Source organism: Delphinapterus leucas, chromosome X (assembly GCF_059928025.1).
Source record: "Delphinapterus leucas isolate spDelLeu-1000000601 "Yukka" chromosome X, BTC_Dleu_Yukka2, whole genome shotgun sequence".
Lineage (NCBI taxonomy): Eukaryota > Metazoa > Chordata > Mammalia > Artiodactyla > Monodontidae > Delphinapterus > Delphinapterus leucas.
Window position 1 is genome coordinate 39,349,159 of NC_143150.1, and position 25,584 is coordinate 39,374,742.

The 25,584-nt window shown below is 40.8% G+C and overlaps 1 protein-coding gene across 11 annotated transcripts in view; it reads right to left on the bottom strand.

Annotated features, from left to right (window-relative positions):
• Window positions 1–295: 295 nt before the first annotated feature.
• MID2 (midline 2) overlaps window positions 296–25,584 on the bottom strand; it is a 104,515-nt gene continuing 79,226 nt past the window's right edge. For 6 of the 11 annotated variants that reach the window (XM_089904217.1, XM_089904215.1, XM_089904216.1 and 3 more), the window contains 8 exons: window positions 22,406–22,528; window positions 22,194–22,301; window positions 20,666–20,814; window positions 11,607–11,734; window positions 10,272–10,505; window positions 3,314–3,475; window positions 1,456–1,663; window positions 296–838 (listed from right to left, as the gene is read on the bottom strand). In XM_089904217.1, coding sequence (XP_089760343.1) covers window positions 436–838; window positions 1,456–1,663; window positions 3,314–3,475; window positions 10,272–10,505; window positions 11,607–11,734; window positions 20,666–20,814; window positions 22,194–22,301; window positions 22,406–22,528 — 1,515 coding nt within the window. In that variant the 3' untranslated portion in view covers window positions 296–435. The remainder of the gene's footprint in view (window positions 839–1,455; window positions 1,664–3,313; window positions 3,476–10,271; window positions 10,506–11,606; window positions 11,735–20,665; window positions 20,815–22,193; window positions 22,302–22,405; window positions 22,529–25,584) is intronic. The other 5 variants (XM_089904221.1, XM_089904219.1, XM_089904218.1 and 2 more) reach the window with 4 other exon arrangements.

Consider the following 25,584-nt stretch of genomic DNA (forward strand, 5'->3'; position numbering starts at 1 on the left):
ACACTTCAAAATTCTACTTGGCCTAATTGGCCAGTACTAGCAAGGCTGACACACCCCTGCTCTCCAGCTGGCTAGCCCCTTGTGCAGAGCATCTTTCTACATTATTTACCTAGAATGACCCTAATTCCTTCCAATATCATTTATACTCCTAAATCACTGGGAACTTTTAATTCTCCAATGACAAGAGAAGCATTCTTCAAATTTCTTCTCCAATGGCTTGAACCCAGACTACTCAGATAATTTGTTCTGAGAAACTCAATACATTAATTCAAATACAAGCTTTAATGCACAAAAATTAAATCTATAATATCTATTTATTTTGGATGCTTCAAATGAACTTTATTTTTGTATCTTGTATATTGGACACTAACTGAGGTTTAGGAGGGGAAGAACTGCTGAACTGGAGAGCCAGTGAATTATACGCTCTCTTGAAACTTAATGGCAAGCTTTCATCCCAGAAACATAAGGGGATTCTTGAGGCCTGCAGTTGCATTCCTGCCGCTCGGGGTAATCAATAAAATCTGGGGCAGGCAAGCCAGACAGGATCATCAGGGATTTGTTCCAGATTGTGAATGTTGGACAAACTGGAAGAATGAAGGTCACATCAAAAGTATGAAGATGGAGAGAGTTAGCTGGGTCATAGAAAGACAGCATGTTGTTGTCATAATCCAGAAGGACACCCAGACGCTTCAACTGTGGTGGCACATCCACCAGCATTTCCTTGTTGTTATGTCTGACTACGAAGTTACTATTGCATCGAGAGAAGACCCATGAGGATGCGTTCTTGCCAATCCATTCATTCTTGGGAGCTGATTTGTAGGCAATGCCAATTGCATACCTGTGAGACAGTAGAAAGGAGAGAGAAATAAACATTTATTAATGATCTGAGTTATGCTAGACACAGTACAGAATATCTAAGAAATAGAATACATGTTTCTTCTTTAAACAGTTTACATTTAGATCCATAATACTGACAGCACTAGAGTTTTTTTTGTTTTTGTTTTAGTTTTTTTGTGGTACGCGGGCCTCTCACTGTTGTGGCCTCTCACTGTTGTGGCCTCTCCCGTTGCGGAGCACAGGCTCCGGACGCGCAGGCTCAGCAGCCATGGCTCATGGGCCCAGCCTCTCTGCGGCATGTGGGATCTTCCCGGACCGGGGCATGAACCCGTGTCCCCTGCATCGGCAGGCGGACCCTCAACCACTGCGCCACCAGGGAAGCCCATCACTAGAGCCTTAAAAATAGTTAGCAATTAGAGTGCTGTAATTTTCAACTCCTAGCTCAGTATATTTTCCCTAATTTTATTTTTTAAAAACTGGCAATTTTTTCTAGCAGTGGTTTCCATCACATGCCTTTTAACCTTGACTTACTGGTATTACGTTTGTGCTATAGAACTGAATCTCCCAGGGACCTAACAACAGGGGAGAGAGGAGAAAAGAAAAGTGGGATCCACTTACCATGTTGAGGAACCCATGACCACCTCCCAGTAGTGGCAGCCACTGTCAATGAATATATTTCCTGCTGCCCCATAGCATCCTGTGCCACTAAACCTCTCTGGGGTATGGCTCTTCTTCAGAGAGCTTTCATCCTTCTCCATCTGCAGTCCATCATTGGAGATCTTCAACTTCTTGTGAGTCATTTTGGGATCCAGTTTAAAGGGTTGGCCTGAAAAAAGTAGCAAAAAGAAAATGCATGAGGAAGTATTTAAGAATTCTATCTTTGTCCTCCAGGACCATCACTATCAGAGAAGCCTCGACAAGATGATCATTCTTGAGTCAGTGAAAGTTGACTGGTGTTTGGATTATATTAAGGAAACAGGCCAGAAGCCACTGTTTTCAATAAAATAAAAATAAGCTGTGCCCCCTTCACAGACTATCAAGTTAAAAGGGGGCTCTCGGGCTTCCCTGGTGGCGCAGTGGTTGAGAGTCCGCCTGCCGATGCAGGGAACACGGGTTCGTGCCCCGGTCTGGGAAGATCCCACATGCCGCGGAGCAGCTGGGCCCGTGAGCCATGGCCGCTGAGCCTGCGCGTCCGGAGCCTGTGCTCCGCAACGGGAGAGGCCACAACAGTGAGGGGCCCGCGTACCGCAAAAAAAAAAAAAAAAGGGGGGGGCTCTCAGGGTCTCATGTCCTCAAATAAGTTTTGTACTTTGCTTTATTTCAGTGGGTTTGAGCAGATTTTAGGGGAAGGAGTATTTGAGGTGAGACAAAGTGAGGGAATAGACGAGATAACTGCTGCTTGGTGGCAGAACAAATAAACCTGAGAATAACTCAACTACAGGACAAATTGTTTGCCCTCTAACTACTGGGATGTAAATAACATATAATTAGGTAACTTTGTTAGAGTGACTTTTGCATCATCAATAATTAGAAAAAATATTTGTTGTGCAGGATCATTCACAACAAATTATTCCTTACAGTCCTAGACAAAACCAGTTAGTTACTAGAAGCCAACAGCTGGGTATGGCAATACCAACGCGTCTGGCAGACACCGTTGGCAAACGTAACACCCACCCCCTACTTTTTCTCTCTTACCTGCTTTTACTATAGAGGTCAGAAAAGCTAAATACTCAAGCTCCTAGCCTCCCTCGCTACTAGGGTTGACTAAGAAGATGGAAGCAGAAGTCAGAGAGGATGGAGGAAACTTCTAGGAAGGTGTCTGCTTTCTTGATGAAAGGGACAGCCATCACGTGTACCAACACTTTCCCCCTTCTTTCTATCTTGAAAGGAAATATGACGTCTAGAGGTTGCAGTGGTCATGTTGTGACCATGTGGCAATAAGCCAACACACAAAAGGAGAAGGTGCCTGGGTCTCTTACGACATCACAGAACTGTTGCACCATCCCTGAACTGCCTAAACTTCGAGCTTCTTGCTATGCAAAAGAGAGAGAAAAACACTATTTGTTTAAGCTGCTAAAAAATACTATTTGTTAAGCTAAATTAGTTGGATTTTTCTGTCACTTTTAGTCAAAAGCATTCCTAGCAGGTATGGCTTCTCAGCAGGAGGATTTTACCAGATTATCACAAACAGTACTCTTTTACTCAATTGTCCCCAAAGCATGGAGGCAGAATGCAGAGAAAAACTCTTCACTAACATCCTCCCAAGCCACCAGCTGTTTTATGTGTATCTCTGTGTCCACATACCTCCCAAGGACACAAACAACCCCCCTGCCCAAAGCACAGACTCCAACAGTACAGCTCCTCTACCCAGTGCCACTGCCCTCTTACACTGCTGTGGGTGCCAGTGTCAGGCTAAGTGTACTTGCTGGCACTGAGGGCAAAACTGCTCTCTCCTTTTGGAATCACCACAACGTACTGTTTGTTTTGAGTCGGGTAGGCTCACTGTTCCGGCTGCCTGCTTGGTTTATGGCTTTAACAATGAAGATGTAGCGTGTCCCACTCTGAAGTCCATGAACTGTGTAATGGTTCTGTTTGATGTTGGGCACAATCATCCAGCTATCCACGGAATTATACAGGCCTGTAACGTGGGGAAAGGAAAGATGTTAAGGTAATAGAGGTAGGATGATGAGAAGCACACTGAAAATTCATCATAAGCCCCCCCAAAAGTGAATTTCATTTTGTTTTCTTTTGAATCGTGGAAGACATAGTGAGATGAACCTCCTCTGCTTCTTTTCTCCCACGGAGCTAAGCTTATGCCAGGCTCCTTGCTTCTGGTAACTGAATGTAACCACTAGTGAAAGTTAGGTTACTCTAATTTGCTGCCAAATAATACAGGAAAACTTCTATACAAAATCACAGAATCATCTCTTTTATGGAGTCTCTAGGTCTTTACCCCAAAGGTCTAATCCTCTGAGATCTGAGTCTGACCTCGAATGGGTGGAGCAGAGCACAGTAACATGGAATCTCAGAGCCAAAATGACAACTAGGCACTATATTTCCCTCATTTTACAAATAGGATACTAAGACAGAAGAGTGTCTGTCTTAAACTAAGACAGACTTAAACTAAGAATAAAAGTGACTTGCCCAAGGCCACAGATAGCTGGGGATGGTGCTGAGAGTAGAACTCTGGTCTCTTTAATCCTAGTCCAGGGTTCTCTCCACTACATCACAATTCACGGAGCAAACAGTAATGTTCCTTAGTCTCTTGCAAGGTAGCAAAGCTTTCAGGGCTTATGATTCAACTCTCCCACACCATCCTCACCCTTACTTCCAATCTTGGTGGGCTCCAAGGTGTCATAGGGAAGCCAAGGAGATGACATAACAGTCAAAGTAGAATATCATCTCCTCACTTGACACTACCCAGTTTTACCCCTTCTTGGTTCTGATTCCAATACTCATTTGAGGTTGGGTGGTCCAGGAACACATTGTTGTCTGGAATCTCCTTCCCTCCCAAGTAGGGAAAGGGATCAGAGATTTAGGTTTCTGCTTTTGAAACTCTTTAGACCATAAACATTGACTTAAACAGAGAAAATATACATAATTAAAAACATGTATTTGGCTAACTTTTAGTAAAAGAGGGATCAACATTCTAGCCTGTGAATTTAGACTTATCTCTTCTGTTATCTGCTTTTCAGTCAGGTTACCACTTTTTAACCATAATTCTACCAGAGGATAGAAAAGAAAGGGCAGGGGAAAATGAGTGGTGAATTTAGTCATTTCTATGCAGCTCTAGCAAAGGATTTAGTGAGGTTAAAAACTGGAAATAATAATAAGTGATTTGAAAGAGATATGATCAGAAGGGTTTTATAATTAATTTGGGGAGCAGTAGAAGAAGTCTAAATTAAAACTAGAAAAAAGAAGCATAATGGGGTGCAAACAGATATGCTATAGAAAGAAGAATAATTGGTGGCGATGTTCAGTGATTTGCATGAAAAGACACAAGGATAAGGGCAAGGAAAAATGTTTGAGGGCTTGGCTGCCTATGTATCAATGCACAGTATGAATCATAAACTGCACATTAAATTTTACTACTAGGAGGGAAATATATGATCTTCCAGATATACTGCTAACAATACAAAACCAAAACTAACTTCATAGTGAAGTACTATGCAGCTATAAAAAAGAAGGTGGAAGATCTCTATGAACTGATAACAGAGTGATTTCCAAGATATACTGTTAATTTTAAAAAGAAAATTGCAAAAGAGTTTATGTAGTATGCTACCTTTTTTTTTTTGCGAGAAAGAAAGGCAAATAAGAAAACATACATATATTTGCTTAGATTTACAAAACAATAACAGCAACAAGAAGGAAAAACCAGAAAATAATGAAGCTGGTTGCCTACAGGGGATGGAGGTGGGGGAAAAAAATGAAAAGGATACAGGAGAGAATGACACTTCTCTGAGTACACCTTTTTCGTATAGTTTTCCCTTTTGGAAACATTGTTGTTTTACAAGTTCAAAAAATTTAAATGCTGTCAATATGAATGGGAAGAGTGGGGTCTAAAACTGAAGGCAAACTGAAAAAAATGAAGCCACCTGCATTTCAAATGTAAACAATCACAGCAAAGGGCAAGAGGAGAACTGTAAACAAATCCTCACTATTGTTTGTGTTTGCAGTGGGATGGGCAACGCCATTCTGAAACTATTTCAGATGTGTTATTGAGCAAATGAGTATCCGTGTCGATGTTGCTGGGACCAGGCTTCTCATTGTGGAAGTAGGAACATACAAATATGAAATGGGGGAAGGTAAGAAAGAACCTGTGGGGATGGACTGGAATTGGAGATATTGGTATAAACTCATGATTTCTAAAATATGTATTTGTATGTGTATGTGCATACATATTGCACATATGTTAAGTAAGTGTGTACGTATATTATGTGTGAATACGTATATGTACATGGGTGTATGTGTGTACTTCTAGTACCCAGGTTTTGGTCTATAATAACATTCTCCTACTAAAAGGGACCATGGTTCCTTGGAAAAATGGCTGACTTCAGGGCTGGGGCAGGATATGGTCAAAATGAGCGTACAACCTTTTGTTATGCTGAAAAGTAAGGAAGCACTGGAGAAAATGATGGAAGACTATAAGGACCCAGGAGTCAGCTTAAAAGGCTCCCACTGGCTAAATTTGGGCAATCTGAGCACCAAAATAAATAAGGGCAGTAAAGAATTATAAACCATCGAAAAAAGAGAATTCATAAGTCCATACTGAGAAGTAAAAAAAAAAAAAATAAACAAATGAAGGATGAGTCTCTTGCTTACAGTAGAATGCAGAGTGGCAACTTGTAAATGTGGAAGGGGATGCTCAGTTGGAAAATCATTATTTTGCCATCATCAGAGTAAAGACTGGATCAGGTGAGAATTATTGATTGATGCTAAAACAGGGATGGGGTGGGATGGGTTTGATGAGGAAGCAGGATATTTTCATGGTCTTAAAGTATCATGGCACAGATTGCTTATTAGTTGCAAAAGGAAAAACAGTAACTATGCAAAGAAGAAATCAGGCAACACCTTTGATCAAGTGATCAAAATGAGCATCACCAATGAAGGGCAAGTACACATCGTGTGTCTCCAGTTGTGATGTCCTAAGGAGAACACGTCTCTTATGTAGCCTTCCAGCCATAAATGTGTAATCTGAATATAATCGTGAGGAAACATCAGACAAACTCAAAATAAGGAACAGCATAATAAACAAATTAAAAGGGCACTTTAAAAAATATCAATGTATGGGCTTCCCTGGTGGCGCAGTAGTTGAGAGTCTGCCTGCCGATGCAGGGGACACGGGTTCGTGCCCCGGTCCGGGAGGATCCCACATGCCACAGAGTGGCTGGGCCCGTGAGCCATGGTCGCTGAGCCTGCGCGTCCGGAGCCTGTACTGCGCAACGGGAGAGGCCGCGGCAGTGAGAGGCCCGCATACCACACACACACACACACACAAATATATATATATCAATGTCATTAAAGACAAAGAAAGGCTGAGAAAATGTTCCAGATTAAAGGATGCTAGAAATATGACAATTAAGTCCAATGCCTGATCCTAGACTATATAGGACAACATTGGGTCCTTAATATGTCATAAAGTATATTATTGGGTCAACCGTCAAGATTGGAATATGAATGGTGGATTAGTTAAAAGTACTGCATCAACGTCATACCTCTTAAAGTTGATAACTGTACTGTGGATACATAAGAGAATTTCTTTATTCTTAGGAAACACACACTGAAGGATTTAGGGGTGAAAGGCCATGATGTATGCCAGTTACTCTCAAATGGTTCAGAAAAAATGGACAGAAACAGAGAATGTTAGCAAATGATAAAGGAAATGGGATAAAACATTAACAATAGGTGAATCTGGGTAAAGAGTATATGGGCATTCTTTGTGCTGGTCTTGCAAGTTTTCTGTAATTTTGAAATCATTTCTAAATTTTAAAAAGGTAAATATATGATCCTCTGGGTATCACTGAGACTTAATGAGATGGGATTTATCATTGAATTATGGTAATGGAAGTATAAACCGTGTTCAAAATGGAAAGACCACAATATGGAAATTCATGAACCTGAGTGTAAATGTGTGTGGAGAGCATTTGCATGAGAATGAAAATGAGGGGAAATAGAAGTTACATCTTTGTGGCAGTATGTTACAGACTGCCTGGCCAGGGAGAGGTTATAGCCAGTGCTTTCATAATACAAAACGCAAAGCTGAAACAGAGGAAAGATATACAGTAATGGGGAAGACCATTATCCAAACATCTGTTGGAATTCTCATTCAGCTAACAGCATCATCTGAAACATTATTGGCTTGTGACAATTTCAAATCTTACATAAAGTGGGGAGAAAGTTTAAAATAAAGGAGGAAAGTTGAAAAAATAAGGAGAAGTACTTCTCCGGACAAAATTCTAACCAGCAAGGAAGAAATTTCTGGTTAAAGAAAATGTGGAGTTTGACTATTTTAAGATTCTTCATGTAAGTGGTATCATGTAGGATTTGTCCTTCTGTGTCTGGTTTATTTCACTTAGCATAATGCCCTCCAGGTTCATCCATGTTATTGCATGTGGGAGGATTTCCTTCTTTTTAAAGGCTTAATAATATTCTATTTTATGTATATACCACATTTTCTTTATCCATTCATCTGTTGATGGACAACTTTTTGTATGTCAATTATACCTCAATAAAATGGTTTTAAAAAAGAGAAAATATAGGAAAACCTCAAGGGAAAGTAGCTCTCACAACCAGGGTTCAGTCAACAGTGGCAGGCCAGACCAGCAGGTTGGACTGGAATCTTCATGACTATTTTTTACTAGTAAAATAGTTTCAACTTATCTGCCCATTGCCATCCAAAATTTTGCTTCAGGGCTCTGCCTTTGTTCCTGTCCTATTCTACTTTTCTATCAATGGTCGAAGGAGGAAGACATAGAAGGCACGCTGGAAGGGAAAGTAAATATACTGAAAGGCAGAAACTACATACAAAGGAATTTTGGTAGGCTGGAATAAGGAGTCAGAACTAACCAGATAAAATGTCATAGGAATAAATTCAAGATGTTGTATTTCAGTCTAGAAATTCAATTGTATAGGAATAGGATTTGGAATGCCTGGGGATTTCAGCTGACTATATGCTCAGTCAACACAACAGTCAACATGGCTGCTGGAAAAAAGGTACAGGACAAGGGGGCATCAGCTAACACACCAGAGCAATAATACAGCTATCCTCAGTGGACTAGGAATAATTGGTAGCTGGTTTAATTCAAGGAGCATTAACCTTGAAGCCTGACAGGCTTGGGTTCAAATAATGACTCCATCAGTTTGTAGCTCTGTGACCTTGGACAACTCATTTAACTAGAGCCTCAGTTTCTACGTCTATAAAATAGAATTATTATCATCTATTTCATAAGGCTAAGGAAGAAGTTATGAGGACCAAATGACATAACATATATGGGAGTATTTGTAAATGGAAAAGCATAATACGTATCCAAATTGTTATTATTCACTAGGAGGAAGTCTTAGGCCTTTTATAAGGAAGCACTAACAATTATTTATAGCTGCACAACAACTGAATGGGCTGTTTGGCTAGAATTCAGCTGCCCATCGCTGGAAATGTTTGAGCAGAGACAGGACAATCACCTACAGGGTTTCTGGTAGAAGGCAAGATTTGACAAGATGACATCTGAGGTCCCTTCCAATTCTAAGATGCTATGGTCCTATCACTATTAAGAATTATCCTCTAAGCTTTTCTTTACAAAGGACTATGCACCCTTGAAAACAGAGGTGACAGCCTTTTGATCTTTGTCACTTCTTAGACTTATTCTCAACTCCCAGGAGACCGCTGCTCTCCCCATATCAGGAAAGAGAAGCACAGTTACTGGCTTTAAGACTTTCCCGAGCAGGAAAGACAACTGCAGACAAGTATGTTGGGGAGGCCGTAGCGTTTTGCGACTTCACAACCTGAAGAAACACCCAGGAAAGCAGCTACCAGGGCCAAGTGGCTTAGGATGGAGCTGCACGAGGCAAGTGTTTTTTAGAGTTTGAGCCCAAATGTCCTCTCACCTCCCCATCCCATCATGTGGCCCTAAATTGTCACAAGACGGGAAAAGGAAGCCTATCGGGACGGTTTCGTTGGAAAAACTCCTCTCATGCGGGTCTGTGAAGTCAGACACAGAAGCACAAACACAAAGTAAAAAGAAAATACTAATTTGCAGCTATGCAGATGCAACCTTAGGGTGCAAATCAGTTCCAATCTTGAGTCCACTTTTAATTCTGCTTTCATTTCCATTTTCCCCAGCACATTGAGGGGAACTTGCACCTCTAGTTAAGATCCTACTGCCTTGTCTTGCTCCAGTTCATCAGAAGGTGAAACCATAACATGTAGGCTAAATGACTGCTTTGCGAACGTCTTTCATTTGATGGCCCACTGATGGGCCATTTTATATTTGGTGTAATTCTTGGAGGAAAGGGAGAAGGGGTAGAGGGAAGAGTGACGGAGGCAGGAGGCTTGTCACTTCACTTATTCACTGATACAAATAGGTGTGGTAAAGGAAGCGGTAGTCTTTGAATGTAATGTATTTTACCATGATAATGAAGTGGAAGAAGAGTCAGGGAGAGAGATGTTCACACACATAGAATCAGCAGTGATGGTGGCTTAGCTACTCAGGAATGAATTCTGAGCTGTGTTCTGATTTGGGAGAGCGGAGTGACATGGATTAACTGAGGAAAAGCTAAGGATTACATAAACAAATGGGAGTGGCCCCAGTGGCTGCCCAGCAAGGAAATACACAACTTGCTTGTCACCCATCAGTAAGGTCTTTGCAACGCCCTGGGGGAGCTTGCACTGTCTACAAAACACTATACTAAACAACCTGACATGTCTTACAAACACTTGCCTCGTGGCGCCCCGGCCAATCTTGAGCAGCTTACTGCTTCCTTACATTTCCTTATCTCTGGCCACAGGCCCCAACTACACCATGACTTACTGATGAAGTTAGCCTGGCCAGTGAATATGGTGTACTGAAGCTCATAGGAGCTGATGCTGAACTCATCATCCGAGATCCAGTGGACTGTAATGGTGTCATGGGAAGCAGTACAGAGCTCCTCTCGGATAGATGGTGGGTTTGGGGCTGTAAGGAAAGGTGGAAAAGAAGGTAAGGAAAGCATACTCTCTGTTCTGGAATTTACAATCGTTATTCTTGCTGCCCAACCCAACATCTCATGGAAAGGTGGTTTTCTTAATAAGAAGCTTTAGACTGCATGTACCATACAACCTGAATCCAAGTGCTGAGACCTCAAGTTCCCCCAAACCACTTTTGCTTCAATGGTAAAGGTATTTTAGGCAAAGATCTAAGCCTAAGTTATTGAGATGATTGATTGCCCATCGTCTACTCTGCCTGCACTAACACATATGTAGATATTAGAGCAAAGTGGTCACATGTTTCCTTATTACATGACCTTTGACCTATTTCTTTTTTTTCAAAGTAAGTTGTATTATATATTTTTGGCAGTATTAATAGGGGTTAATTGTGCAAATTAATATGAGTTCCCTCATCTGTAAAATGGGGATGATAATTACCTCACAGATTTGTTGTAAGGATCATGATATAAAATTAATATATAGTGTCTGGTACAAAGTAGATGTTCAATAAATGACAACTATTTTAACATAGTAACAAAGATAACTACAAACACAAAGTTATTGTGTGTGTATATTTTTCTCATGGAATGATCATTCAACAATCCTGAAGGTAGTCAGTATTTTTAACAGACTGGTTGTCTCCCTCATCTTCTAAAATTCTCTGCAACTCAGATATTTTTCTTCCTAATCTGCTAATCCCTAAATTTCCTTAAAATCATTTGGGTGGTACCTATACCCATGTGAGACATTCTCTAATATTCTTTAATTACCACCCGGGTTCTACCCCTTATAACAAGTGACATTATATTACTGACAGGCTCATAAGGAGAAAACCACCAGCAACTTCTTGTTTTTTACCTTTAAGTAAGGATGGTATGTATACCCATTCTGTCCCCGGAGACACTGACAACTCATTTCTCTTTTCTGTTACATGAACTAAAATATATTCTATGTAAAAAGATACATGTATCATTTTAAAGATTATAAAAGCATTTTCATGATCAATATTGCCCTTTACAGATTATTTTAAAGTCAAAGCACACCAAAAGAAAAGGACTAAAATGGAAAGGAAAGCACAGTATTTTCACACCTGTTAAATAATCTAGCCCCTCCAGCAGTTTCTTTTCTCTGGAAAAATCTAAAGCAAAGTTTTCAAAGGCATCATTAAAATTGATGTCTGGAATCAGAACTTGAGAAGATGCAGTTGCCATAGCGACCCTGGAAGAGAGAAAAGTACATCAATATACATCAAAATAGGTTTGCAACCTTTATCCAATGTTTGATTTCTGGTTAAACAAGGTGAAAATAAATGACTGCTAGAGCTTGATTCATTTAGTGAAAAATATCATATCTGTGCTTTTCCAATGGAAACCATTTAAATTTTAATCATCAGGAACCAATTAAGGGTTATACCATATTTATTCACATATGTTCACCCCTCAAACACACTCCCCCATCCTGTCTTAATTAGGAGAAGTAAATACAGGATTCTTTCCCCTCTGCATCATTTTCCATCTGGCAGGCAGCATCAAAACTAGACCTCTGAAGGCTTGGTAAGAGCAGTTTGAGAGGATTTTTTCTCCCCCTCTATTTTTTTAATGCTACTCAACAAGCCAGCATGCTGGGGCTTGGTTAAAACCTTCCCCTAAATCCTGTACTTTGTTTGACCTTTGATAACATTTACATTTAATTTTATTATTCTCTAATTGTATAATGCTATGCTAGTTTTATCTCCCCAACTAATTCTAAGAGTCTCAAGAGGAGGATCCATGTTTTGTACCTCTTACAATCTTCCATGGTCCCTAACACAGTGTTGGACACATAATGAATAAATAATTGTTGAATGAATAACTGAATGACTAACAACAACACAAATGCTAACCTTATTGAGCATTTAGTACATGTAAGACACCATGCATGCACTCTACATACATTAAGTTACTCCTTACTATCGCCCTGAGTAGCAAAGGTTATTTCCGTTTTGTAAATGAGACATAGAAAGGTTAAGGAACTTGCTCAAGGTCACACAAGGATCAGAAAAAAATATATAACTGAACCCATGTTCATTGGATTCTAAACTTTATACCCTTAACCATGTAGACAGTTCCTGTTTTTTAAAAAAATAAGGTATATTTTTACATACTTCAGCAATTCTAAACCATTGTTCCACATCAGATTTATCTCTGAGCTTTGATCAAAATATGCATGTTTAGGTCCTGTGCCAGACCTGAATCGGAGCCAATGAAGATCCTTGAGCATGCAAATAACAGGATGGAAAGAAACATTAACTTGGCAACAGTATGCATGTTAGAGTGGAGAGAAGAGGCATTGAATGCAGGAAGAGCAGAGAGGAAACTTGTATGGTGAACTAGTTGTAAGGGGATGAGGAGTTAAACAAATACATATCCTTATGCATGGATACCCTGTTACACATCTACCTACAATAGCTTTTGGCTGTTTCTGGAAATTGCGATGTTTCAGGAATAAAATTCAGGTCAGGATAAACAAATGAAAGACTAATACAATGAGAGCCACTGAAGCTTTTGAGGCAAAGGAGTGATGTGCTCAAATTTATGTTTCAAGGACAACACTCCAGGGCTTCCCTGGTAGCGCAGTGGTTAAGAATCCGCCTGCCAACGCAGGGGACACAAGTTCGAGCCCTGGTCCAGGAAGATCCCACACGCCTCAGAGCAACTAAGCCCGTGCGCCACAACTACTGAGCCCGTGTGCCACGACTACGGAAGCCCACGCGCCTAGAGCCCATGCTCCACAACAAAAGAAGCCACCGCAATGAGAAGCCCATGCACCACAACGAAGAGTAGCCCCCGCTCTCTGCAACTAGAGAAAGCCTGCGCGCAGCAACGAAGACCCAGGGCAGACAAAAAATAAAAAATAAATTTAAAAAATAAGCACAATACTCCAGCTGCAGTGGATGGACTGGAAGGGGTCAAAACTAGAGGCGGATCAGATTTTAAGGTTTCTGGGAATGAGCAGAAAGTAAAGTGGTGACAGGAGAAGTGCAGACAAATAAAACAGAAAGTTAATTCATAACACAGGAAAATAGCCAACAAATATATTAAAAAGCCCAACTACAGGAAAAATCAAAGAAACGTAAATTAAAATGAGATAGCGTTTATGATTATAAAGACATCATAGGAGCTTTTTATGTCTATATTAAATAATGCCTACATGTTTTTATTAGGACTGAAAATGATTCAACTTTTGGAGGCCAAATTTAGCATTACATATCAAAATAGCTTAAAATGTAAATATTCTCTGACATCACAGTTCTACTTCATAAAATGTTTTTGATCTGTGATTTTGGTTTTAATTCTTAAGCCTTATGATCACATAATGTACAAAATTTGTGCTGATGGTATATCTCCTCTATTTTAATCCTTCTAATGAGTTGGCAAAAGCACCATTACCAATCACACATATACAGTAGTTCTACAGTTGCATGTGTTTTTGGAGAGCTGTTTAAAAGACAATCCTGAATTATAACTTGGTCTGACTTAGTGAAGAATTCCCCAGCAAAATTTGCTACTGTATCTTGTCATGCTGAATTTTAAAAACATCCGACCTTATAGATATCTATAAAAATGTGAGAAGTGGGCTTCCCTGGTGGCGCAGTGGTTGAGAATCTGCCTGCTGATGCAGGGGACATGGGTTCGAGCCCTGGTCTGGGAAGATCCCACATGCCGCGGAGCAACTAAGTCCAGAGCCTGCGCATCTGGAGCCTGTGCTCCTCAACAAGAGAGGTCGCGACAGTGAGAGGCCCGTGCACCGCGATGAAGAGTGGCCCCCGCTCGCCGCAATTGGAGAAACCCTCGCACAGAAACGAAGACCCAACACAGCCAAAAATAAATAAATAAATTTATTTTAAAAAAATGTGAGAAGTATTAAATACTCTTTATTTGGCATTATACCTAAACCAGACTAAAATGCCTTTCATTAAGTAAAAGGCAACATTTTAGATACAGAGAATTTTGATTAAATTGGCACAGTTAAGACCAAAAAGAGAAAGTGGACATTGCCAGCTTATTGTTAGTCCTGGCCTTAACAGGCTAATGAACACACCCTGAAGCACAGGTGAGCCTTACTCTGTTCAATGAGACAGTGAAGGGATCTTCTCAGTATTTAAATATATTAATACCACCAGTTATATAAATCTAAATATAAACACAGTCTCCTATAGGTTTTGAGATGGCATTCACCACCTCTGTGCAAAGTTGAACATTATTAATCAAGTCCAATCATATCTTTTTTTAAATAAATTTATTTATTTTTGTGTTGGGTCTTCGTTGCTGTACGAGGGCTTTCTCTCTAGTTGTGGTGAGCGGGGTCTACTCTTCATTTCAGTGCGCAGGCTTCTCATTGTGGTGGCTTCCCTTGTTGCGGAGCACGGGCCCTAGGCATGTGGGCTTCAGTAGTTGTGGCTCACGGGCTCTACAGTGCAGGCTCAGTAGTTGTGGCGCACGGCCTTAGTTGCTCCGCGGCATGTGGGATCTTCCCGGACCAGGGATCGAACCCTTGTCCCCTGCATTGGCAGGTGGATTCTTAACCACTGTGCCACCAGGGAAGTCCCCCAATCATATCTATAGAAGGGGAAAATACTGATGGCACTTGCTGAACTGGAATTACTATCAAAATTCATAAAGCTGATCATACTCATTTATCCACAAGCCAATCTTATTTAAGTCATGACTATCCAACAGAAATATCCTATCAGCCATTCATGATCTGAATTCTGGTGTATGAGATCAATTTAAATACGGTACACATAAAAAAGTCACGAGCTATTTCTGTTTTGTAGTAAATAAGGCAGTGGCCAAATATTACTCACTAGTAGCTTTTTTTTTTTTTTTTTCCGGTATGCAGGCCTCTCACTGTTGTGGCCTCTCCCATTGTGGAGCACAGACTCCGGACGCACAGGCTCAGCGGCCATGGCTCACGGGCCTAGCCGCTCCGCGACATGTGGGATCTTCCCAGACCGGGGCACGGACCCGTGTCCCCTGCATCAGCAGGCGGACTCTCAACCACTGCGCCACCAGGGAAGCCCTTGGGTTGACCTTTTAAAAAATATTCTTGCCCTTCTCAACATCAGCCATTTTAAAATATGTTTTTTCATCACACGCTACACAGAGGTTCCCACTTGCAAACAAGACGTCCCGTTCACTAAGTACTTCATAAATTTTTTACTAAAGAAGTAACTAAGACATATGCAAAGATAACAACTATAAGAGCACTCAACACACTGTATGTAACCTAGTTGTCTAACAATGGGGACTGAGCTAAGTAATGTGTCATACATCAAAAGATGAAACACTATAAGGTCACTGAAAATCAGGTTATAAAAAAATATCCAATGCCAGGGGAAAGTTCGTGATATGTTACGTTTCAAACATAGGGTAAAATGCAGTATATACGACATGACCTTATGTTTGTGAGGTATATATATATATATATATATATATATATATATATATATAAAGATGACATTGACATATACGTAAGTGTTTGTGTCTGTGTGTGTGTCTGTGTTTCTGTATTTAAGCAAAACACAACATTAGCTATCTCTCAAGGCTCTGATCTCTATTACGGATAATATATAATAAGTGCCATTTGTAAGGGGGAAGGAATAACTCTCCCAGTTAAAATTTCATTTTAACTGAAGTCTTGCTTCTTAATACATTACAATGAGTAATTGTGGGGAAGAATTTCAGACCCTATGAGAGACCAGTGAGAAAGATATTTAGGTTGCATAGATGATTCTCAAGCCATACCACATAGTTAGCCATCTATTCTTCCTACCACATAGGCTATACATGAGCCCATGAAAAGAATATTTAGATATAGAGAGTTGGGAATCATCGACAGCTAGATGGTAACCAAAGCCCTAGGTGCTACAAGTCTGCAACAGGGAGAATGTGTACTGAGAAAAGAGAATAGCTTAAGACAGAATCACAAAGAACAACAGCATAAAGGAATACGTCAAGGAATAGTTGCTCACAAAGGCAAATGAAACCAGACAGGCAGGAAGAAAACCAGGAGCTTTCTCAAGCTAAGGGCAGAGAAATTTTAAGTAACAATGGTCAGTAGGGACAAATGCTACTGAGAGGCCAAGTAAGATGAAACAGTAAGATAAAACAAAGGAATGTTGATTACAATTTAGCAACAAGGTATTCATTTGGTGACCTTGGAAAGAATACTTTCAATAGTGTGGTAGTGGCACAAGACATTTCAGAGAGTTGAAGACTGAGTGGACATGATTACATACAGTGGTTTAAATATATGTTTTATCTCTGCTCTCATGAAATCCCACTGAAATGACAAAGAAAAAAAATCATAAACCCACAAAGACAAAGAGAATGGAAAAAGAGATGCAAGTAAGATATTGTCAACAAATGTCTGGAAATTAGAAAGGGATGGATGAGTGGTAACCAACAACAGAGCAGAGAAAGCTGAATTGGGAAGCCAAAAACATGAAGCTGATTTATTGCCACAGACAGTTGAAAGTTTGCATGAGGAACAGCAAGACCACCAGATCCACTCAACCACAGACCACCCCTCCCTCATCTTGACGCCATACTAAAAGCAGTCTTAAAACCCTTTCCCTGCTTGGCTCCTAGAATAATGGCAGCCAGACTTGTACCCTTCATCCCCCTCCAGAAGCAGGAGATTGGTGGATTCCTTCCACGGGTAACTGACCCAAGAGAAAACACCTACAGACGGGTCCACTCAATAAAAATCTGGCATTCCGGACTTCCCTGGTGGTGCAGTGGTTGAGAATCCTCCGGCCAATGCAGGGGACACGGGTTCCATCTCTGGTCCAGGAAGATCCCACATGCCGCAGAGCAACTAAGCCCGTGGCCACAACTACTGAGCCTGCGCTCTAGAGCCCATGAGCCACAACTACTGAGCCTGCGTGCCACAGTTACTGAAGCCCGCGCGCCTAGAGCCCGTGCTCTGCAACAAGAGAAGCCACCGCAATGAGAAACACGGGCACCGCAACGAAGAGTAGCCCCCGCTCGCCTCAACTAGAGAAAGCCCGCGCGCAGCAACGAAGACCCAACGCAGTCAAAAATAAAAATAAATAAATTTTTAAAAAATCTAGCATTCCGCCTTATAATCCTATAGCAAAGTTCACCAAGCAACAAACTGTTCCCACCCCCTCAGATCTTCCAGTCACCTTTTAGTCTTAAATTCAAACAGGCAGTGAAAAGCTCCCCAAACATTTAGGGAAAGACAGAAACTAACAGAGAAAAGGAACGTGGAGGAAACCAACACAATGCAGTTTAGAAGAAAACTTTTTTAGTGATCCTTAATATCATCAGGAAGATAAATAGTTTGTATTCATAAAGCAAGGACGGAGTGCTAAAAAAGAAGCAAAGATCAAGAAAGAGCTCTTATAAATAAAAATATAAATACTTAAATTAAAATTTTAATAGAACGATTGGATGAAAAATTAAGGAAACATCTTAGATCAAGAAAATAAAGTCATGGAAAGTGGGAGATAAAAGATTTTTTTAAAATTAGAGGGAAAATCAAGGGTGTCCAAAATCTGGCTAATTAGAGTCCCAGAAAGATAGAAGAGAGAAGGGGAGGAAGTCCTTAGCAAATAATAAAAGACAGTTTCCCAGAACTAAAAGTCAGTAGTCTTTAGACTGGGAAGACTCACTTAGTGCCCAACAAAAATGAATAATAAAAGACCCACACCAAGGCATATCTTGGTGAAATTTCAGAAAAAAGTAGATTAAAGATAAGACCTTCAAAGCTTCAGATTTTAAAATATAGGTCACATTCAAAAGATCAGGAATCAAAATAGCAGTGGAATTTAGGAGACAATAGAGCCATGCCTTCAAAATTATAAGGAAAATTTATTTCCAACCTATCAAATTAGAAAATAAATTTAAAATATTATTTAAACAAAAAATTCTCAAAATTTTATTTACCTTGTACTCTTTCTTAGGAAGCTGTGGGAAAATTTGTTCCAGCAAAAATTAAGGGAATAAAATGGTACATGAAGGGGGAATCAGGTGGAGCCCGATGGAGTCCCTAATTAAGAACACAGAGCTGTGAATCCAAGGAGACTAAGTTGGTTGGAGTTCACAGGGCAGAGTACTGGAGAGGAGAAAGCTGCACAGAGAGAATTCTGGGAACTTCAGAGGGTTTGCCTCTAGTATTCAATAAAATACTGATCAACACATGCATATAAGGAAACTGCCCAATGCTAGAGAAAGAGTCACCCAAAAAGACTAGAGGGAACAAACCCTAATGCTCACACAGGGCCAGGAATAGTGTATGTTCCCGCCAGCCAGACCAGAAAATCTCATGATTCATGGGGGACCTGGTAGCGTACTCAGAAGGGTCTTGTCTCAGTAGTGGGGAAAAATTTCCCCTGGACTAAACACTGCTTTGATCACACCTAACAAATCTTAAAAGTAAGACCTGAAAGGAGCAAGCTATTTTCAAGTAACTTAACCGTGTCCCAGAACAAAGTTTAGGAATATTTATAGGAATACAAAAATATATAGTGCCCAATAAGATAAAATTCACATTGTCTGGCATCCAATAAGAAATAGCCAGACATGCAAAGAAGCAAGAAAATAAAGCCCATAAGAAGGAGAAAAAAGCAACTAGTTGAAACTGACCCAGATATTAGAATTAGACTTAAAGCAATTATTATAACTGTATTCCATATGTTCAAAAAGCTAGAGAACCCTGCTACCTTCCTGCTCATGCTCAGCAAATGACTTTGCCTCCTATTTTACAAAAAGAGGGGTAGATATGAAATGATAAATTCCTCAATTTCTCATACCAAACTGCTGGGCATACTGACATCCACATCCATTACTTCCGTCTTCCTTCTGGTTAAATGGAAGAGATGTCCCTTCATTTGTGCTTTGGCCACATACCTTCTTTTTTCCATAGCTTCAGTTTTGCCCCATCTCTAGCTGACCTGTATCCACTTTTTTTTTTTTAATTAATTTTTGGCTGTGCTGGGTCTCCGTTGCTGCACAGGCTTTCTCTAGTTGTGGTGTGCAGGGACTACTCTTCGTTGCGGTGCGCAGGCTTCTCATTGCAATGGCTTCTCATGTTGTGGAGCACTGGCTCTAGGCGTGCGGTCTTCAGTAGCTGTGGCGCACAAGCTTAGTAGTTGTGGCGCATGGGCTTAGTTGCTCCGCAGCATGTGGGATCTTCCCGGGACTAGGGATCGAACCCTTGTCCCCTGCATTGGCAGGCAGATTCTTAATCACTGCACCAACAGGGAAGTCTGACCTACATCCACTTTTAAACTCACTCACATCTCTCCTATCTAAAAAAATAATACCCACAACTTTCCTCTACCACATAGTCATTCTAGCTACTGCCATCTCTCTCTCCTTCTCTTCATAGCAAACTTCTTGAAAGAATTTTCATTTCTTCGCCTCTAATTTACTCTTCTTAAACATTTGAAAGTTATTTATATTAACGTAATACTTGTACCTAATTAAATAGTCAAATGTTGCTAATAGTTATACTGCAAGAAGTAACAATCTCCTCTCATCCCCAATTTCTGCTCTCCAATAATAATAGTATTGAGCATTGATTTTGTGTTGGGCATTTTTCTGAGCCTTTATAAGTACTAACTCATTTAACCCTCACAAAAACTTTATGAGATAGACACTATTATCATTCCCATTTTGCAAATGAGAGAATGAGAATGAAGCTCAGAGAGGTTATATGACTTCCCTAAGAGCGACCAACTAGTTTAGGGTCAGAGCCAGGATTCAAATCTAGGGAGTCTAGTGCTATAGTCTAGACTAGAAGGGCATCCACCTATGTATGTGGCCAGAAGTTTCTCTGCTCCTACACCAACACCAACATAGAAAGCTCCAGCCCTGAGTGGGCAGCAGAGAGCCATGGCATCACTAGGGCACATGGTTGGCTGTGCATTAGAAGAACCGGTAGGCTACAGAGACAGAGAGAAGGGTGCCAGAAATCCACAGGGCAATCTACCACCCTGAGGCTTAGTAACTAGCCAGCTGGTAAAATCTTCAGGTGGTAGCGGCTACATATTGATACACGCCTGAACAGAATTAAGTGACTTTAAGCTGGCCCCTTTTCATAAGAGGAAGCATTGCTGCAAGAACATAAGGAACTCACCTCTCAGCAATATTTTTTGCAGACTGGAGAAACCGCGCCTGGTCATTTTCTTTCAGGATATGCTCAGCTTGGTTGATGAGGACTGTTGAGCGTTCAAGACACTGGCGGCAATTAGCAACCTGCTGTGCCAGCTTTCTCAGTTTCATAACCTTAAAGAATTAGCAAAAGAAAAATAAGATAACACATCCAGTGGTTAATTAAAAATGATAAAACAACATGAAGGAGATCTGCTGCAGTGATTCTAAAAATAAGACCTATTAACATCCCATGGTCCCTGCACTAAGCACTCACCTTGTCACCCTACCCACCATGTCTGTTTTGTCAACCCCTCCTACCACCTACAGCCCGCTTACTTACCCTGCAACACAGTCATATACTCCAGGTTACCTACCTCCTCTTTTTATTGATCACATTAATTATTTTTATTATAAAAGCAATGTGTGGTCATTACAGAAAATTTAGAAAATAAAAAGAAACCCTACCACCCAGACATCACCATTGTTGACACTTTATTGTCACATACATGTTTAATAAAAAGCACCTCCTTTTTCTTTATGAGTATCTACATTTCTATGTATGTATTTCTCTAAGCATCTTTAAGCATACCTATGTGTTCACAGATCTGTGTTCTCGGACACTTCAGTTCCTGTGTTAGTTGGAACCACCCAGCATGGCACAAAGTAATGGCTATCGCCCCAGGCTCTCATAACTTCTCACACTGTATACACAGCATGAGCTCACAATCACTATACTGACCAGCAGACCAGCAAGCGTAAAACCACAGAGCTGCATAGAGGCTCACACCTGAGCTTCTTGACCACGATTCTTCAGTTCCCATGCTAAAGGCCTGGAAGCCTTCTCTCTCTCTCCTTCATCTTTTATATCTAATCAGTCGATGGTTCCCATCATTTCCTTGCTAGCAACGCCTGCTATGCTCTGCCCTTCCGTTTGTGCTACCACTTCCCTGGTTAGGCCTTCATCAACTCATGCCAAGAATCATTCCATAAGCCTCATAACATGCTTGCCTGACTTCAGTATCATCCCATTCTGATCTACACTGCACACTTCTGCCGTATCTATCAGTCTTCTCCCTTCCTAAGAAACTAGGATGATTTCCTAATGCCTTTCAGATTAAGCCCAAAGTCCTTACAATGGCAGTCATGATCCTTCTGTAATTCTGGTCCACATTTCTACCATTACTTTGTTTTCTTTTTGTATTGACTTATACCATACACACAGTAAAGCACCCAAATCTGAAGTGTACAACTCCATGATTTTTTGCATATACACACACCCATGTAACTACCAACCAGGTCATGATATAGAACGTTTCCAACACCCCAGAACTGCCATCATTTTGACTGAATTCATAGCACCAGGCCAAATATTGCTTCTTCTTTGCCCATCTCCCTAAAACCTCATTTCTTCTTGCTTTCATGATCCAAGTTCAAACTGGAACCATCGGTTTGAAGCTTGGACATTTGTAAAGTCAACTCGGCCTTGGCCTCACTGAACTGCTGTGCTTTACCTTTGTCTCTTTGATTTTGACAGCAATCATTTGCTTCCTCTGCTGGATGATCTCTACCAATTCGTCACATTCTTCCATAAGTTTTGCCTCATGCATAGCAGTATTCACCTGCCAAGAAAGTCCAGAGTGTTACACAGTGATTTCTGCCTTTGTCTACTGCGGGCTCTCAAAGGTTCGGACTGATAGCTAAACATGCATAACTTCTTCCATACCTCCCTCATAAGATCCACTCCTAGAAGAAGGGTAGAGATGATGATATTAATGATGCAAGGGCATTGAAGCACCACAGATAGGAAGCTCTCCGGCCTCTGGTAGATCATGATGGTTAATGGAGGCTGAGCAGAAGGACAGATGAGATGGGGGCATATTATTCCCACTGTGAAATTCCCTTTACTCCAGCACCCTGTCCTCCTACTGTTCTTTTGGAAAGAGGGTAAGGAGATTTAAGTACATCAGGGAAAGAGGATCCCTCTCCACAGGCACAAGAATATTAAGATAACATTACAACAACGTATTTGTATCATCCTAACAAAAGTGTTTTCAGTTTTCCTTGTTCCTTTCTAAAATATAGAAAATGTTTCCATTTTAAAATATATGAATGCATAGCTATATCTTCACATTAAATATATGATTGTGTAGATATATTTTCACATAGTTGTCATCATGTCTTAGTAGATATTTCTCACTTTGGGCTGTCCAGTATCTGAATACCTTTCCTACTTGGGGACACTGGCTATATCAAAATATCTTTACTGCCAAGTCAGGGTAGGGGGTGAAAAAAAAGCCACCATTCTTCATTGTCTTCCCATGTACTGACTTGTCCTTCTGCCCATCTCTATTACTGTTGACATTAGATGATATGAAGTCCCCAGCTGGGCTAAAATGAGGGCAGAGGATCTTTGGGCTGCCTAAGTGTAAAAGGAAAGGAAGGGGAAAGGAACTTACATCTTTTAAGCATTTAATGTGTCAATTACTTTATATTGATAGATAAATTATTTCATATAATTATCAGAACCACTTTAAAATATAGGAGCTATTCTTATTTCCATTTCACAGATGTGAAAACTGAGGCTAAGAGAATTTCAGCAACTTGCTCAAGATTGCACAGCTGGGACGTGGTGAGACCAGTATTCAAACCAAGACGTGTCAAGGGAAACCCCTTGGCTGGCGAGGTGGGCGGACAAGGTTCAGTTCCATTTCAGCAGCAGTCACACAGGGAAGCACAATCATTCCAAGAGTCTATTCAAGGATCACTCGAGTAGAGCTCTAAAAAGCCGAGGAATAGACAATGGGTTACTTGAGAGCACCAGAACTCAAGTGGCCAGATGTGCTTCATTAGCAAGGTAGGGCTGCATTTCCAATTGCTAGCCCTCTTCAGAGGGCTCCTTTACATACTCCCAAGCCCAGCAAAATACCTGTCGCTGGACCCTGCTGCCTCCTCTCTCACCCTCTAAGGTCCCTGCTGGCCAATTTTCTGTTTCTTACCTAACTGAAATAAAATATGCTTGCCGAATTTCAACCTTGTTTTGTTTTATTTCCACTTTCCAAGGGGCAAATGCCACAATGAGAGCTTCCATTTGTCCTGAATGAACAGTCCCACTCAGACCATTCTAGTTTGGCTTCTCAGACTCCTCACTGTCTCCCTAAATTGGATCTACCTTTCCAAAGCAGACAATATCACCCTCTCAAAGAACTCCCACTCATGTGAGAATAAGAGATTCATCTAGAGCTCCCTGGATCTGTGCTTAGACTATTTGGAGACTTAGTTCCCATTTATAGTTTCCTCTTGAGGCTGCTGATGGTATAGTACACAGTGGTATGGTGCCTTGTTTCTTATAATTCAGCCCTTGGACTAACCTTGACATAACACTCACTACATGCCAGGCATTGCCCTAATCAGTTTATATACTAGCTCTCTCAATCATCAAAACAACCGTATGAAGGACGTGCCATTAGCCCCATTTTACAGATGAGGAAACCTGAGCACAGAGAGACTAAGTGACTTGCTCAAGGCCACACGCCTAGTAAGTGGCAGAGATGGCATGTGAACCCAGGGGGTCTGACTTTAAGAGTCCACACCTTTAACCGTCACACTAAACTGCCTCTCCAGTGTAGTGTAACAGAATCCTGTCTTCAGTTCCTGACAATCATTACCTCTTCTGCACCATCCATCTTTATTTTGTCATCCCATTCTGTTTAGTCTTTTCAGACTACCTGTTGTTCCCCTAGAAGGCCATGCACATCCATGTCTTGTGCCTTTGCTCAAGACTCTCCTTTCACTTGGAAAGTCACTTCATTAACAAAGTTCTACTTATCTTTCTAAGCCCAGCTCAAAGATCGTCACTTCTGAAACGTTTTCTCATCTGCTTGGATACAGTTGGTTCCCTATTTATATTCCCATAGTACTTTATATATAATTCTATTATACCATTTACTACGTTCAGTAAATATTTGTTGCATTGAATTGAACGGGGGGCAGTATCTCACTGCTTGCCAGACATGTCCACTTGGTTACTCAAGTTACCCTAAACTCAGTATCTCTAAAAACAAACTCATCACTTTCCCTCTAAATCCAGCTTCCACCTCTGATTTCCTCTTTTTGGTTATTTCTACTATCATTATTGCACTTGCTCAGGTTCAGTTACCTACTTCTCCCTCATCCCCCACATAAATTCACAGCAGTCCTGCCTCCTTTTCTTTTCAATCTCACTAAAGTTCTTCTCGTAATACAGTGAGGTTCTGGGCCAAGGAAACAATAAATTGAAGCCCTTATCATCTTTTTGGACTATTATTGTAAAAGCCTCATTAATTCATCCCCCTGCCTCTAGAATCTTTCCTTTGTAACCGCCCCCCAAAATCCACCCTACACCCTGAAACCAGGGAAAATCACCACCATCTTCATATCAACCATGTATTAATCATCTCTTGTGTGCAATGCATTATGCTCAGGCCCTGCCCTCAATAAATGTGCAGTACAAAGGGTGATAAGGGTTTCAGCTTATTGGTTCCTTGGCCAATTTTATGGGGGAAAGCCTCATACATATAAAGCAAACAAGCCAAGTTAGCGTAAGTGAAATATCAATGAGTGGTGAAGGCTACAATCTACAGAAATTGAAGGGAAAGATCACTCTCAGTGGGGAAGTGGAGAAAAGACGCTTGAATGAAGTGGGACTTGAATTGAGCCTCGGAGATGGATAGGACTCAGATTTAAAAGGTGAGAAGGAGGGAAATTTTGAGCCAAGCTAATGAGATTGAACCCTACTCTTTAGACAATATGGTATCTTTGAAAATTTGGGAAGTGGGGGAGAGGGTAAGATGGTGGGAGAATGACTATAATTAAATTTTTTAAGAAGATGAACTGGGCTTAATGTGACTGGGGGTAATCGTAAGC